Consider the following 14,532-nt stretch of genomic DNA (forward strand, 5'->3'; position numbering starts at 1 on the left):
TAATATTGTAATTAGTCAAACGTTTTTTGGAGACAATAAATGCACACTACAGTATAAAGTGCCTAAATTATGATAAATATATTTTAAGATGGGTCTGAATTTTCACCATAGCATAATAGCAAACCAATATCTATGTGTATATGCTATGGTGAAAATAGTGACATTTAATGTAGAAATGCATACATTTATTGGTTACTGTACCATTTCTTTCTACACTTAAAGGCTCTTCATAATGGTTGCACATAACCGGCAAAAAACAAACATACTGTATAGAGACTCCTCTGAATGACACTGTATATAAAAATATTGTGCTTTCTTAAAGCCAAAAATTCACCCTGTAACAGAATTTGCATTTGTTATTTCTGTTACCTTGGACAGTTTGGTCTTTGTGAGGAAGTCTTTTTCGTAGCCCGAAACACAACAGAGGCAACACTAATCTGTGATGTCACTTTCTGACGCTCCTCTATTGAGAATGAAAAGGACACACATTGCATCTAAACTTGACCACTTAAACCCTATACGGTATGTACGTTCATTGTACGGCAAATAGTGAAAATAGATAGATGATCTACATTGAGCTCACGACTTATTGTAATGTGATGCATTGTGAGCTTGTAGATCTGCTGTTCTCGTCAATTCTTTGCAGAATGTTCGTCCAGAATATGCACACCATGTGGGGTTCATGTGGGTAACAGACAGTATTGTAACAGTCAGTTTTAATAAGCAAATCAATACATTTTGAAAGCTCATCAGCACTACGATCAACATGCTGCGTGTCCACATTCAAACAAACAATTTACTTTATTTATTTGTTCTCAAATGTAATTTCACATTAATTGCAATGGTAACTTGAGTTTTTTTTAACAATGTCACCAAAACTGAATTCTGTGTATTCTAACTGGGAGTGAGTTCCTCAAATTCAGAAATGCTGAACAGAACCATTTGGAATTGTAACAATGCAATACTGTATGCACATTCATTCCTTTCAGGGTGAATGTTCCCTCAACACAGCTGCTAACAGTTCCACTCAACAGCCCGGGTTGTCATGTGAGGCAATAGATACTGAATAAAAAATGTTACGTGTACGTAGTACAGCATGAAAATGCATACTTCTATGTATGGACCATTTGATTGATTAAGCCTCTACTGAGCCCTATTCAGAATTCTTTCAAAATGTTTCAAATTTGATGTTCCAGGCAGTGTGTTGTTAAGTAGATTGTGGTTAATCAATTTCTATGGCCAATGGTAAATGTTTGTAAAAAAAAAAAAAAAAAAAATAGATAGATGAGAAACAAGCAAGATGACAAATGGCTATGGCTTTTCATCGCTTCTCAACAGTGATAGGATGAGGTCTTACAATTCATATAATAAACTATACATTAATATGGATGGCGCTTGCATTTGTTTAGAGGTGCATTTGTGTTGTGCCCTTTTGATATGGTATAAATGTACAGTATTGGTGTGTGTTATCGTAAAATAAATGAATATATTTCTCTTAATGAAAACAAAACAACAGCTGTGCCCCAAAATGGCAAGAATGAACCCAATAAAAAGGACCTAAAAACATCCATTTCAGTAGTCCTGTACTTCCACAACAGCCATGAGTCTCAGACCTCAACTCTATGCAATAGGCCAGCTTCCTAGTGCAAAGGAAAAGTTGCATAAAGGTTCATTCATCAGCGAGGACATCATCATCAATATCATTTCTAACCAGTAGTATCATCATCATGACAACAACAAGAACAACATGAATTCGTGATCAATCTCTCCAATCCTTTTATAATACTGCATACTATTCAAGTGTGCGTGTGATTTTGGCATACGGATTGAAACACTAAAAACCCAGTGCTGATGTTAAGCGTTTGAATAGCTGGATGGAATCAGATTTAGACACATCCACATTAGTGTTTTCTCCTAGTCCGCCCCATGCCGAGAGGAGACGCCAGTGCGCCACCCGGGAGAAAAATAATTTCTATTGGCTTCAAAGAAGTGTATTGATGTTGCACGGTTTAAATGCTGTTACAGACTATTTCAGTGTTGGTTCCAATGAAGAAAGCTTGCCACACAGACAGTTTAAAAATGCCATTTAAAATCATTTCAATGATAAAACTTTAGTGCCAAATGGTGTCATTGCCATTTGATAGGCCTTTTCCAGCCATCCATGTGTGGAAAATGCTGGTAATAATACCAATAATAATTCCAATATCAATACAGGAGAAATAAAAAGAATAATTGAACATACATCAATGTGAAACCAAAAGAGTATTTTATTGATGAGTTTGTCTAGGTTGACACAGTACTTAAACTGACGTTAGCAGAGCAGAACCACGTGTACAGTAGACACACACACAGGTAGGCAGGGCACGCTACACAAAGTACACACGTCCCCCAACATATAAACTCCCCCCAAAACAATAAACCTAACATCTATGTTGTACTTTTGTTAGCTTGATGCTCGTGATGTTAACCCCGTTCGCTATGTGTTTACACATCTCTTCACAGCTGTCAGCAGACTGTCAAATGTTAATGAATGACTAATCCTGGCTGGCTAAAAAAGAGACCCTGTGTAAGTACCTGGATGGTCAGTGTGTATCTATTAGCATCACGACTGTAGTGCTGGTATGTTGTGGCAGCATTGCAGTCTTCTGGCTCACTCCAAACCACTATCTCATACACAGTTAGTGGTGGATCAGCTGATGTTAACCCCAGTATAATCAGTGTACAAAATACTAAGAGCGCCTTCCAAATACTCAGTTGCGTCCATTTTCTTTAACACAATCCATTTCACAACTGTTCCAAGGTGTACAAATCTTTCTTTAGTCTGTGGTCTCTTTGTCCTCTTTGATGACAGAAGTGGGTGAAGTCGCTAAGGGGACGTATAGCAGACATGGATTCACTATTTCACCAAATGAGCAGGTAGTACTCATAGCTTGTACACTTAGTGCATTATGTCTGCATCTTAACCCAGTGTCTCATCATTTTAATAATGCTCTTGGAATCACAATCCCACAGACAGAAGTCCTCCAGACTGGATGATATTCATTAAAAAATAACATTGTTAATTTCTTGTTTTGATTTTGTGTCCAACATGCATGTAATGGATTGCACTGATTTGGCATTCATGTCTAAATATGTAAAAATGCGAAGAAAATCAAAAAATAACGTAAGAAAAAGGCTAGGGCTAAGTACAGAGCCATAATGATCACCATGGAGCAAATACATCAGGCCAAATGGAATTAAAAATCCTCACGTTTTATCTGAGATGGATCAAGTTTATCTGGCACAGTGGAGTCAATGGGAAAGATCTCCATAATTAAAGCTCTATTCCTCACCTTGACTGCAAAAAAAATAGATATATATATATCGCTGCTGTCAAATGAAAACTTTAGTCATAAAATAAGTTTATAGCGCTTCAGAAATTGGGCAACATATCGTTGCTGCCGAGCAGAAACCTAGCTCTTATCTCCATATTTTAACTTTTTATGCTTCTTCCATAAATGAATGCTCTACTGTGTCTACTCTACGGTGTCACACAAAAGTATCATAAGTAGCAGATCCACAAGCTTGAAAGCTTTTGAGCTTGTATATCTGCTACTTTTGAATTATATAATAATGAATATATAGCATGGCTTCCATGAGGCCCTAAGGTCATGGATATCACTCAGAATCAAACTCAGCACCAAACAACTGGACTAAACAAATTTTAGTCAAGTGAAAAGTAAATATGATCAACAGTAAAGTTGTCACAAGTCAGCAGCGACATGCAAAATGTTCCATCATTATTTTAAAATAATTTCAAATGCCGTCCAATTACCCATGTGTTTTCAATCATTCTTTACACTTTTATACGGTAAAATCATCAGTGTTAATTTATTCTTTTGTACAGTTGAGGATGTTCTATGCAGTTCCACTGAGTGAAAGATTTGTGATATTTGTTCCTGGTACAGTATGTTAAAATATGGCTTATTTTGTAATATTATAGGCATATATTATAATAAATAATATATGTCTATCTGATTATTTATATACCTATAGACAATGTATAGGTAAATTGTACAGGGAAGGAAAACAGAGAGTGAAGTGAGATGCAAAGCTAAACATAATGTCCAGATTGTGATTTCTCTCGAGCAAGACATGCAACCTCATAACTCACAATCAAACTAGTTCACTATAGACTCGTTCAATCAAATATACCATTGTTTAATAATTTCCACCTTCACTGGGATTGCATTCTGATTGCTTTTTTGAATTAATCAGACACAAACCGAGACTCTTTAATTCACTTAATGCATTTTCTCACTGTCGGTCAGAAACCTTGTGTCTTCTTCAAATTGATTAAAAAGAAAAAAAGAAAAAAAAACTTTTGCTGTTTATATATGTTGTGATGCAACACATTGTATGAATTGGTAGATATTTCTTCGATTTTAGACATTTTTGAAATTTGAAATTGTTTTTGCATTTCTGCTTTGTGGGTCTTATTTAACCATTGAAAAGTATAAACAAGAAGTTGTGTCCAACTACATTTGATCCATTGGAATACAGGTTCTTTAATCATTGTCCTGAAATGAATGGCATTGGACAATGTTTCCACCCGAGAGCAAAGATTTATTGCTTCATATATAATTTGTTGTTTGTGGCTTTGTCATTTATGACTGTTTATGTCTGTAGTGTCTGGTTTTACGGGGTTGATCTGGACAGCTTTAGTTACAATTTTACACTCTGCTGAAATGAGCCTTGATGGCCTCTAGATGGTGCTGCAATTCCGTTGTATTTACACGGCCACAGGTTCCACCAAGAGATGAAAGAAAATAGGAAAGCAGCGACCTCTCAAGGTTTCTCAAGGTAAGGTTTCTCAAGGATACGAAACCTGCTGAGTTCTTCTCATCTGTGAATGTCTGATGTAAGTTTGGTTGTTCTATGCTGTGTGTGTGTGTGTGTGTGTGTGTGTGTGTGTGTGTGTGTGTGTGTGTGTGTGTGTGTGTGTGTGTGTGTGTGTGTGTGTGTGTGTGTGTGTGCGTGCGTAGGCAATATGTGTTATGAATGAGCCATGTCTGGAAGACTGAGGTGATACGTGAGGGAACATACATGATAAGCACACAGTGACACACCAACATAAATAACCTGAGAGCTATGGAGACCCTGGGAGGCGAGAGCAGCAGCGCGCAACGCGCGCACACACTCACTCACGCATGCATGCACGGCACGCACGCATACATCATAATTCCTTAAACGCGTATAAAAAGACTAATTTCTGTGAATAAAGATGTCCATTCAGAATGAAGGGGAATTTTGTATTTCTTTAACATTATATTATAAGAGAACAGAGGAGTAGAGGAGGTCGGTCAGACCTGAGCCATCATTTACAAAAGCTTCTCATGCACAAATGTTGTGCTTATGCCCAAATCGGAAAATCAGCCAAAGCACGGATTCACAAAACCTACGATGATGCCCATTTTCACTTTCAGTGACATATAAAAAACTCAAATATAAAAATGTTGAGAATTTTCCTTTGCTTTTTAACATTATTTGAAGTGATGGCACCACGGAAACTTTGATAACGTCAAACAACATTTGACAAGTTTCATTCCAAAGCACTGTACATCCATTTGTTTTGGGGACGGCACTTGCTAACTAATGTTCTTTGCGCAATACTGTAAAAACACAGATGATTACTTACATCTTCTAAAATGTTACAATGTATTAAATACAAGGACCAGGGCCTCATATTCAATAGTGTACACTACTTTCATGCCTGCAATCATTTTGTTAAGAGTAGGTGTCCTGTTATTCTTTTTTTAAGGATGTACATCTCCTTTTGGAATGAAACTCTTCGTATTTCTATGAACAAAGCCTCTAGGCTATTCTGTGTCTTGACTAATTGTCATGTAACAGTACTGCTACTTTCATAAGTCGGTAAGGGAGGGAGTGAAGTATGGGGGGGGGGTCATTGTCATTTGTAGAGAAGATAATGCACATCCCACAGTTTTTAAATATGGTGCTGGACCCAAAAAATGATCAAATGAGGAAAATTGGGGAGCATTGTCATCACCACAACTGTGGAAGCCCTGGGCAGAATTTAAGATGATATATAATGGTATATAAATTTCAGGGATGACATTTAAAATCCTTTCAGGATTTTACTGCTACTGCTACTCATTCTAATGGGAGAGAACGTCTCCCGATCCTGTTGATCATATACATGCTCTCGGTATTCCTCTACTCTTCTGTCTCACTGTCTCACATCATTCTGTTTTCCTCTCATCAGCGCCAAGGCCATCCAGTGTTCATTCGCTGCTGTTGAACTTGGCCGAATATGGCCAAAGTCTTGTTTGATGTCAAAGTAAAACCAGGAAAATTCCACTAATGTAATAATGTAGGCCTACTGCAGAGCCCAGACCACAAGACAAGACTGAGAACACTGGAGGAAAAGGCTAATAGGAAAAGAATAGGACATACGTTATCTCCAAGTGTGTGCGTGTGTGTGTGTGTGTGTGTGTGTGTGTGTGTGTGTGTGTGTGTGTACACACACGTGTGCATGTGTGTGTGCATGTGTGTGTGTGTGTGTGTGCGTGTACATTTTGGCATAATTTCATTCTCTTTCACTTTTCAAGGAGTTATACGAGTGTAGGACGTCTCGGCGTACAGACAGACGGATAGATAGATAGGACAGACAAACAAGAAATACATACAGATACAGCTCATCTCATAGAAAAGAAACAAATAAAACATGAAACGTTATGAGCTACGTTTTCGTACTACCAGCAATCAATAACAGCCTTCAGAGTTGTGTGGCCGTGTCTGTCTCTCTCACACAACACTGCCCAGAGTTTCAGCCTCAAAAAGAAGCCACTCTCTGTAGTCACCCCAAAACAGCCACTGGGGGGCGCCAGTCCACGGCCGGTGTCCTCACAGACAAACAAGGAGGAAGAGAAAGAGAGCACACGCTCCCTGCTCTGAATACATCCTGTCTGTCATTACAAGTGAGCCTGGCACCAGTCCTGTCCTGTCCTGCGTTGACAGCTTTCATTCCAAATACAACTGATTTGAAAACAGTGTTGGAGAGAGATAGTGAGAGAGAGGGGGAGGGAGGAGGTGGGTGTTTGCTACTAGTCTTGTCGTCACCCCCTCCCACCAGAGTTTGCACACATTTTAAAACAACCACGACGTCATTGTCCCCTCAGCTCACTTCTTCTTACCTGACTTTTCGGCGCGCTTGCCTTCACCCTTGTCTGACCTTTCAGACCGTTCCCCTCTCTCCCTGTCTTTCTCTCTTTCCCTCTCTCTCTCCCTCTCTCTCTCCATCTGCTCTCCTCGGTCCGACCTCTCGCCTCCCCTGTCTGACCTGTTGTCCGCCTTGCTGCCCTCGCGCCGCGTGCCTTCGTCGGTGGATGAGGTAGTTGGCTGGGGTTGGCCCCATTTGGCAATCTCCTCGTGTTCTGTAATACTGGTGGTGATGTTGGTCACCCACGCTTTGAGATCATCCTGTCACAGAGATACAAAGACAGAGAAACAACACGCAAACAAAGAGAAAAGAGAGATAGGATAGACGTGGCAGGTCAGCAGGAAGGTCATTTTACACAGAGTGGTCACAAACAATAGTCTTCAAATTGACACAGTTGTGAGGATAAGCTAAGCGAGCTCAATTCTCCAGGTGACACACTAACAAATAGGCTTCTTACCTCGTCTTTTGCATGGAACAAAAACTCACTGCCATCTTTTGTTCTGCAACGATAAAAGAGGGGGAAAATTTAGCGTATGGTGGCAAATACCTAATTTTGCTATATAGTTAATTACTTTGTACAACAACCATGGACAAGAGAAAGGTTGTAATTTGTAAATTGTCTGTTATTTGTTTTACCTTCATTGTGCCACTTACTATCTGTAGCTCTGGATTGACCTACATGACAAACCCTGCGCATATCTTGTACCTCAGTAGGATAAAAACACCATGGCGGCATCCGAAATACCATACTATGAAATACTGGACACGTATACATTTCCCACAATGCAATGCGATGATGATGAGTCAACAACATACCACAATTTAAATGGCGGACAGCGACCACACCGCTGGTAATTTCTCTTCAGTTAAACACATATAGAATGTATTTATTTGTTGAAACCAAGGGTATGTCCATTAACTGCTATCTAAGTACCAATCACGCACATCTCTGTGCATAAGGGGTGCACCACAGAGCACATATCTCTGTGCATAAGGGGTGCACCACAGAGCACATATCTCTGTGCATAAGGGGTGCACCACAGAGCACATATCTCCACCAGGCTGGATCAGACATGAAAGAGTTTTGGAAGTATACGCTTTATCGGAGTCGCATCGTTTGTATGCAGTCTGAACAGCAAACAATTAATTCAGGAAATCAGATGTTTTGCGCTGGATTTGGAGTGTGTTTAGAGGCCCCTCCATAAATTATTCAATTTAGATTGGATCAGGTTCGATCGGATAATGCGTTTCAAAAATTTCAAAAATCTGTGTGAGACATGTTTATCACATGACTCTTGAGTTAATGTGCAGTGATTGGTGTGAATTTTGGAAAATAAATTGAATTGGTTGCAAAATATTTGTGTGTATGGTTTAAGAGAGCAAATTTAAAGAATGTGGCCAGCATGCACGCTGTTCTGACCAGCGTTCTGCCAGGTTAGTTACGGATTCACAGACACACAAACGGGGGTCAAAACATAATCTCTCTCCACGGCCTTCAGCCTGGCGGATATAAGAAGCTACAAATTATCCAAAGAGTACAATTCTAAGACAAGCCCATAGGCCTCACTTGAGTGTAAAGACATTCTTCTTTTTCTTGTAGCCATTGGTGACGTCACAGTTGCAGAAGGACAGGATGAGCATGGGTTCATTGTTGTAGGGCGTGGTGGTGTTCTTGGCGTCCTTGTAGAAACCCAGCTCCCCCTTGTTCAGCACGCAATACAGATTAACCCAGGACCTGCTGTGGTGTGGGGTAATGGTAGAGGGAAGTCAGAGGGAGAGGGGGTGTGGGGAGGAGAAGGAAGAAGAGGGGGGGGGGGCGATGAGGGACAGGGGAAGAATCAGGGGTGAGGGTGGAGGGGAGACAGGGAGAAGTCAGGAAGAGCTGAGGAGCTGCTGCTCTCTCTCTTTAACCTCACACATCACTCACCTGACCACAGTAGGTGGGTAGGTAGGCAGGATGGACCGGCGCACAGGGGGCCAACGAGGTACGAGGACACACACTGTCCAACAAACACAGATGGAGGAAACGGACGGATGCACGAAACATGGAGGTGGCGGGGGTGCAGGAATGAGGGAAGAGGGTTACCGTGTTAGACGGGGCTAGTCTAACAGTATATCACTTACCTTGGAGGAGAGGAGAGGACCAGCAGTGAGCAGCAACGAGGGAGGGAGGAAGAAGCATAGGAAGGAGTTTAGTTAAATGGCACTTGGGCAGCATCACTCAAGAAAACTATAGGTGTCTGCAAGTTTCAATTAGTTGAATATTTAAGGTCTTGAATTAATGATTTAATTCAACAGAGTTATGGACCTTTGTGAAGACATGCAGACACCCTAGACTAGAAGAAGACGCACATCATGCTTGTCATGGCCTCATGGTGTTGCTATGTTGCCAACAGAAACAGATTGAATCTCGATGCTCCTTATAAGACTCTCCTGCTTTTCTCTCCTCAGTTCTTCCTCAAAAGTGATTGGTAGAGATGGCCTGAGGAGGACCATCCAGTCCCCTCAGATCGTCTCCACCAGTGAAAATTGAACAGGACGCAAGGAGTGAATGAATTCAAACGGAGGGTCTTTGAGGATCTTTGCAGATTCAAACTTGTGGAGATTTAAAAGCCATTCAGTATTATGCTTTACCTTGCCATGTACATAGCAGGGCATGTACATTATGAAACATTCATCCAAAGCCTTGACTGAGTGGCACTCATCCAAAGGTGGCGGGATGAGCCTTTAGCTGTGCGTGGTCAGCCGAGCCGGTAGGGAGCAGTGCAGGGAGAGACTAGGCCATCGGAGTCTCTCAGAAGGAAGCAGGGGAGTAGCTGGTCATCTAGATCCAGCCGGAGAAGCCAGGTACTGTGTGTGTGTGTGTGTGTGTGTGTGTGTGTGTGTGTGTGTGTGTGTGTGTGTGTGTGTGTGTGTGTGCGTGTGCGTGTGCGTGTGTGTGTGTGTGTGTGCTGTGTGTGTGCGCGCGTGCGTGTGTGCGTGCGTGTATGTGTGTGTATGTGTGTGTGTGTATGTGAGACTATGTGTGGATTTGTGTGGTTGCAAGGGTGCTCAAGTGAGTCAGTGAAGGGACAGAGTGGTTGCACGCACTAAGCAAGGCATGCAACCAGCGGTGTCCCCTACCCTGGTCCTTTAACCCCACTGCATCCGTCCACCTGCCAGCCATCCTGTCAGTCAGTCAATCAGTTAGCCAGCCAGTCAGCCAGCCAGACAGACAACCTCTACTTTACTTTATTATGTGCTGTGGTCGGCCATGTGTTAGATTAAGAGGCATAATAGGCATGCTGCAGGCAGTGGGATGTCTCCTTGTTCATGGTTAAATATGTAATCTTTTTGGCAACACATTCTGATCCTAATAATCAGAGAAGAAATACTGAAGGTCCAGCCAAAGGTTACATAAGAATATCTAGTAAAACCATAGCTAGGGATACCTTGACATTTGTAATTTATTTGGTATTTGTCTTCATCAGACAATATGGTAACCTTGGTGCCTTGATAAGCTAGTGATCCTGCTTTTAATATAGAGTGCTTAACAATACTAAAATGTATGTATCAAAATATTTTCCAAGTGAAAGATCAAATATCCCACTGGTGAAAACAAATACTGTATAACACTGGAAAAAATAGGACATATGAAGTCATCCATCAGATCAGATGTAAGCATAATGTAAACTCTTGGGATTATTTGTTGAAGCACTCGTAGATAAAACATGACCGTACTAAAGGTGATCCAAGTCCAATAGGCAACCAATAGTATATCCGACTACAAATGTCATGGGACCATAATGTAATTTGATCCGGTGTCAATCATGCACCTGTTCAGCATCTCAACATCTCAAGGAGTCAGTTGGATGTGTTAGCTTGGTAGCTTAGCATGCTACGATCATGCTCCTGTCATCAAGGCGAAGTAAAAAAAGAAAGAAGAGAGGGGACAATGATGTCACCAAGACCAGACCGATAAGGAGAACACAACTATATTGCGGCAGACCCGGTAAAACACTGCTGTATATTGTTTTAACCTATCTATCTACCAAATGCACATGAGGTTTGTCAGTGAACAAAATACAATGAGTGGCGGAAGGTTTAGGCAGGAAAGTATTTGGGACCAATCTAACATACTGATTTGTGAGTGACAAGCGACAACTTACCTGACACTCTCTGAATGTCCCTTGAATGGTAATTCGATAATGTAGAATGATTCCCTAATATCATCTGACCTATATCTGGTATTTTTCTTACGAACTTTGGTAAAACCTTGATAAACAATCATATATTAAAAAAAGAAAAACATTAACCGGTGGTCAGTGGTCTATAGTGACATCACTCTGTGTCCATCCCCCTCACATGGTTAGCCTACTTGCCGACTGCCATGACCCTGAACACCCACCTATTGGCGCTCTTCTTCATGGTCTCAATGTCCAGCTTGCGGAACAGGAATCCCTCGTGGTGTGCGGTGTGTGAGGGGACGCTGGGCTCATGGGGGACAGTCGGGTCGTCGTGGGTGACAGAGGTCTGGGCCGGGGCGGAGCGGGACCGCCGGGTCGTCTCTCCCGGCGGCGCCTCTTTGGGTCGTGGTCGGCGGCGAGGTTTGGGTCGGTCCCGTGCCCGAGGACGCTCAGGGCGGCCGGAAGACGACTTCTCCGATGTTCCGTTAGCCACCTTGGGAACCTCACCACGTGCCTGAGGGTGGATGACCATAATAGAGACACTAACAGTAGTAAACAGGTAAACTGGTGTGTGTTTTAGTATATTATTATTCTTCTAGTTGTTGTTGTTATTATTATATTATTACGTTGCACGATGTTATATATAAATAATGAGGAAACCACCTAACTCCACTACCTCTCCCCCTCTCATGCAAGTAATTCACAATATATAAAGTCACAACACCAACGTTGATGAGGCAGTATTGCTTTGTTTTCAAAATATAAGGTTTTCTTAATTTCCTGAAAAAAATATATTTTTCATTTTCTGAAAAATGAACATTTTGGAGTTAAGTGGTTTCTTCCCGACAGCTATATATAGATATATAGGTTATATACAGTAAAATGTTTGTTTTTCCATTTTTGTCAATATTTGAAATCACTTCAGAATAATTCAGGTTATTGATATTATAGGAGAATTTCAGACTAGAAGGCTTTCTTACCTTTATTTGCAGTTGTTACGCTTTGTATATCCTCTCTTCATAATGTAAATAGTATCCTAAGCGGCACACTTTACTACTTATTTCGATGGAAATAACTTATAAGCAAATTAGCACTAAAACCCAACCCGCATTGAGGGCTTATGGTAGGGAAAATAGCCAATAATGCGCTTTTGCACAAAATAACACCTGGATCTCTTGGGAACGTAACAACTACAAATAAAGGTAAGAAAGCCTTATAGTCCGAAATTCTCCTTTAACTTAACTCTTTTACCGCCAGGATCGCCCTTTGGCGCCTATTTTAATATAAATTGATTATGGTTCACAACTGTGTTCTCTACACGCTCACAACACTCTGGTTCGGGTGCGATGAAAAAAAAAATGAAGTGAATTTTTTTTAGAATCGTAATATCTCGGATTCTTCTTTTTGGATCAAAACAAGCTTGATTTGCGCCTCATTTCTGTAAACGATATGATCCCGGTTACAAAATGTATGTTTTGGGTGAATTTATAACATTCGTGGGACCCGTTACATAGCGATATTTCACTTCCTGACTCTCGGTTTCCGTGTTTCCAATATGAAATGACTGGCTGGCTGACTGTACTCCAGAACCGGAGTACATAATTCAGACACCAGATGGGGGTGTTGGCGGTAAATGAGTGCAGGGAATACATTTCTGTAATGATAAACCCTTTTTGGCACACCTATATCGGCCTCCTATAATGTAGAAAATAAAATAATACAAGTAAAACAGAAAACAGAATGCAGACCTGTGCTGCCTCTCTCTCTTGCAGCTGTTCTACTATGTCAAACAGGCTGGCGGGGGCGGCGGCGGCGGCTTTCTTCTCTCTGTAGACAAAACACAATTCATCTGTAAGGTTTACTGCTCGTTTAAAGATGTTTTAAAAGAATAATAATACAACATCAGAGTCTAAAAACCCTGCCAGCAGCCCCTAGATGCCATGCTGCTGATTGTAGCTTTAACACACAGTGGAAAAACAAGAGCCAAAATAAATTAAAGAATGAACAAAAATAAAGTGTTATCATTACAAAGCCTAAGGTTGGCACTAGAAGACCATGGGGTCATGAAAATCAATAGGGTTCATCATGCAATCTTCTTATGAGATATCTTGTGCCCTAAGGGTGGCACTAGAGGAAATGTCATGGGGGGTGCCCAAATGGCTATGGGGTCATCCTCAGGGATTAAATGTACATTTAAATTTCTATATCTTGTTTAGATCATTTCTTTTTGGATGCAAATATGGGCAGATGGACAAACGCAATCATGGATGTTTAAACCTGTAAATTCGAGATCATGTTGTCATTATACAACAATTTGAATCTTGAACGAAACCCTAATAAACTTGAACACATACATTATCACAACATGAAAGACAACAAACATGCATGTCACTGCCATTCAATTCATGCAATAGAAAATTCTACAGAACATATTTTCAGTCAAGCATGCAATGCTTGACATTTCTTCTTCACTACACAATTGCACATAAATGTAGTCACTCACACCAAACAAGGGTCAAAGTGTAGATCACAGCATCACAACAGTCAACAGTGAATTCATATTTCCTCATTATACATATCATTGCACCTTGATGATTACCTTTCAACATACCCATACACAACCACAGAAAATAGACAAATGTTAGAAAACACAATATAAAAAAAGGCGCTCTTATCATTGTACATCATCCATTCAATGGGAATTTTTGTAGGACAAAAAATAGCCAATTTGCTCGTCTACATATGACGTAAATTCTCTATTCATTGTCAATGGGAATTTAATGTTTGTGTAAGACGAAAATCTACATTATAGCTGAATATAGGAGGGGCAGCGCCCCTCAAAAAACACAACAAACTAGAAAAAGTGCCCTTCTGGGCACAGGTCTCCACCAGGAGGATAGGACTGTGTGAGATGTTTGGCAACATGTTTAGGAGTAATATAAACATGTTTGCCTTTGATGGCAATTGGATGATTTGAGGCATTTTGTTCCAAAAATGTGTTTTGCAAAAATGAACCTGTTGGTGGCGCTATAACAGGCCAATGTGAAAAGGGTGGGATATATTCCTCAGCCTAGTAGGAAAATGTGTGAAAGATTTCACGTAAATTGCATGCTGCGTTCATGATTTGAGGCTTTTGTTCAAAAG

The 14,532-nt window shown here is 40.7% G+C and overlaps 1 protein-coding gene across 1 annotated transcript in view; it reads right to left on the bottom strand.

Moving 5' to 3' along the window:
• Positions 1-7,182: 7,182 nt before the first annotated feature.
• sptbn4b (spectrin, beta, non-erythrocytic 4b) overlaps positions 7,183-14,532 on the bottom strand; it is a gene marked incomplete at both ends in the record, with an annotated part of 107,639 nt that continues 100,289 nt past the window's right edge. The window contains 5 exon segments of the mRNA XM_079514193.1: positions 7,183-7,482; positions 7,680-7,722; positions 8,790-8,960; positions 11,610-11,902; positions 13,137-13,215. Of these exon segments, the coding sequence (XP_079370319.1) occupies positions 7,183-7,482; positions 7,680-7,722; positions 8,790-8,960; positions 11,610-11,902; positions 13,137-13,215 (886 nt within the window).

This window comes from Electrona antarctica, assembly GCF_951216825.1.
Source record: "Electrona antarctica genome assembly, chromosome: 11".
In the NCBI taxonomy this organism is placed as follows: Eukaryota; Metazoa; Chordata; class Actinopteri; order Myctophiformes; family Myctophidae; genus Electrona; species Electrona antarctica.